Source organism: Elephantulus edwardii, unplaced genomic scaffold, assembly GCF_000299155.1.
Source record: "Elephantulus edwardii isolate Elephantulus edwardi_28Jun2011 unplaced genomic scaffold, EleEdw1.0 scaffold00032, whole genome shotgun sequence".
NCBI classification, from domain to species: domain Eukaryota; kingdom Metazoa; phylum Chordata; class Mammalia; order Macroscelidea; family Macroscelididae; genus Elephantulus; species Elephantulus edwardii.
The window spans coordinates 12,036,165-12,037,678 of NW_006399782.1; the positions used below are offsets into that span (position 1 = coordinate 12,036,165).

The 1,514-nt window shown below is 46.9% G+C and overlaps 1 protein-coding gene across 1 annotated transcript in view; it reads right to left on the reverse strand.

Annotated features, from left to right (window-relative positions):
- Positions 1 to 484: 484 nt before the first annotated feature.
- The window catches only part of NR1I2 (nuclear receptor subfamily 1, group I, member 2), a 15,166-nt gene continuing 14,136 nt past the window's right edge, over positions 485 to 1,514 (reverse strand). Inside the window, exon 9 of the mRNA XM_006884316.1 lies at positions 485 to 551. Within this exon, the coding sequence (XP_006884378.1) occupies positions 485 to 551 (67 nt within the window). The remainder of the gene's footprint in view (positions 552 to 1,514) is intronic.

Consider the following 1,514-nt stretch of genomic DNA (forward strand, 5'->3'; position numbering starts at 1 on the left):
AACATGCCTCTGGAAACTATGAACTTTGATAAATGACAATACTTACAGAAAGGCTTCCAGGCCTTTTATTCATAGGGTCGCTATGAATCGTGCTTGACTCAACAGCAATCAACAACAAATTTCATTTGCAACAGAATTTCATTTGTATATTTTTTCATTATGGTATATGTATAAATTTTTTATATAGAACAACCATTGAGCAAATCAAGTAATATAATGCATTTTTATGTTCTTACATCAGCAGGACAGTTCTTACACCATCTTCAGATGGGTTAAAAGCAATAATAAAATAAGGGAGAAAATATGTATCTTGTCCTGTCTCCCCATTCCTAGTTAACATTTTCCACCAGAATAAAATACAGAAGGTTTATATTTCAGCCGAAATTTAAGTCCTCCTGACTTGAGTTGACCTTGATCCCAGGAACAAATGTGGTAAGCCTTGTTTGCAGGTGTGGAATGACTTTATAAAATTTAAATGTAGGAGTTACTTCAATTCAGGGGCATTTTCACTCCCAATTGGATGGTACAAACAAGGCAGAGGCACGTTCATTCTACAAGAGATGTGAACAAGAGCAAAGTGCATGAAAGTGGTTCTGCTGTGGCAGGTTTATTACCTGTGGCCATCGCTCTGTCACAGTGTTCAGCAAACCCCAGCCCCAGTTCAGATGTGGGGCAGACCACGCCACACACGTGCACACAGCCACACAGCAACCTTCCTCCCACCCCCTGCTCGACAGGACCCCAGCACAGCTCAGCACCTCCAGAGAGACGTTCCTTCAGCTGCTTTGGTCAATTCATTCTTCTCCTTCTGATCAATGTTATTTGTGTTTCTGCCTTATTTTCTCTCCATTTTTAGAGGCCTGTGTCTGACTCCGCTTTGGGGATCCCACATAGCAGGATGCAAGGTGATTAACACTATGTTTGATGAGCTACAGAGACACAGGATAAGGTGCCAAGAATGAAGGACAAATAGAGATGCTGACAAAACTGGCATTTGTTGCAGGCATCCAGACTTGTCTCTAGAATGTCCCCATAAACACAAGCCTGTATTGCCCAGCCTGTACACTAGTGTCTGCAGGAATGTTCTAGAGGTTACAGAAGGAGTGGGACTTGAGGGACGGCATTCTCAGTGAACAGACTCGAGACACTGGTGCATTGAAACTGCATTTGGTCACAGCCTCACGGATGGCCCTCCCAGGTCTGTCCTGACCCACCCCACACAATATCCTTGTACCCATTGACCACAGGGCCCTCTCACATTGGGGCAACCTTGCCTCTCTGGCATGTCCAGCCGGGAAGCCAGGCATTCTCTGCATCAAACCACCGACTGAACTGGGAGCTGGGAGTGGGGGCACTCATGCCTTCTTTCTGAAGGAGGCCCGCCAGCTGTGATCATGGCCGACCACAGTGCCCTGGGGAGGCAGGAGCGGTGAGGTATTGTCGGCTGTTGGTGGTGTCCATCTGTTGAGCTCCAGCGGGCCCAGGAGGTCGCTGCGCTGCACAGGCCCCACCCG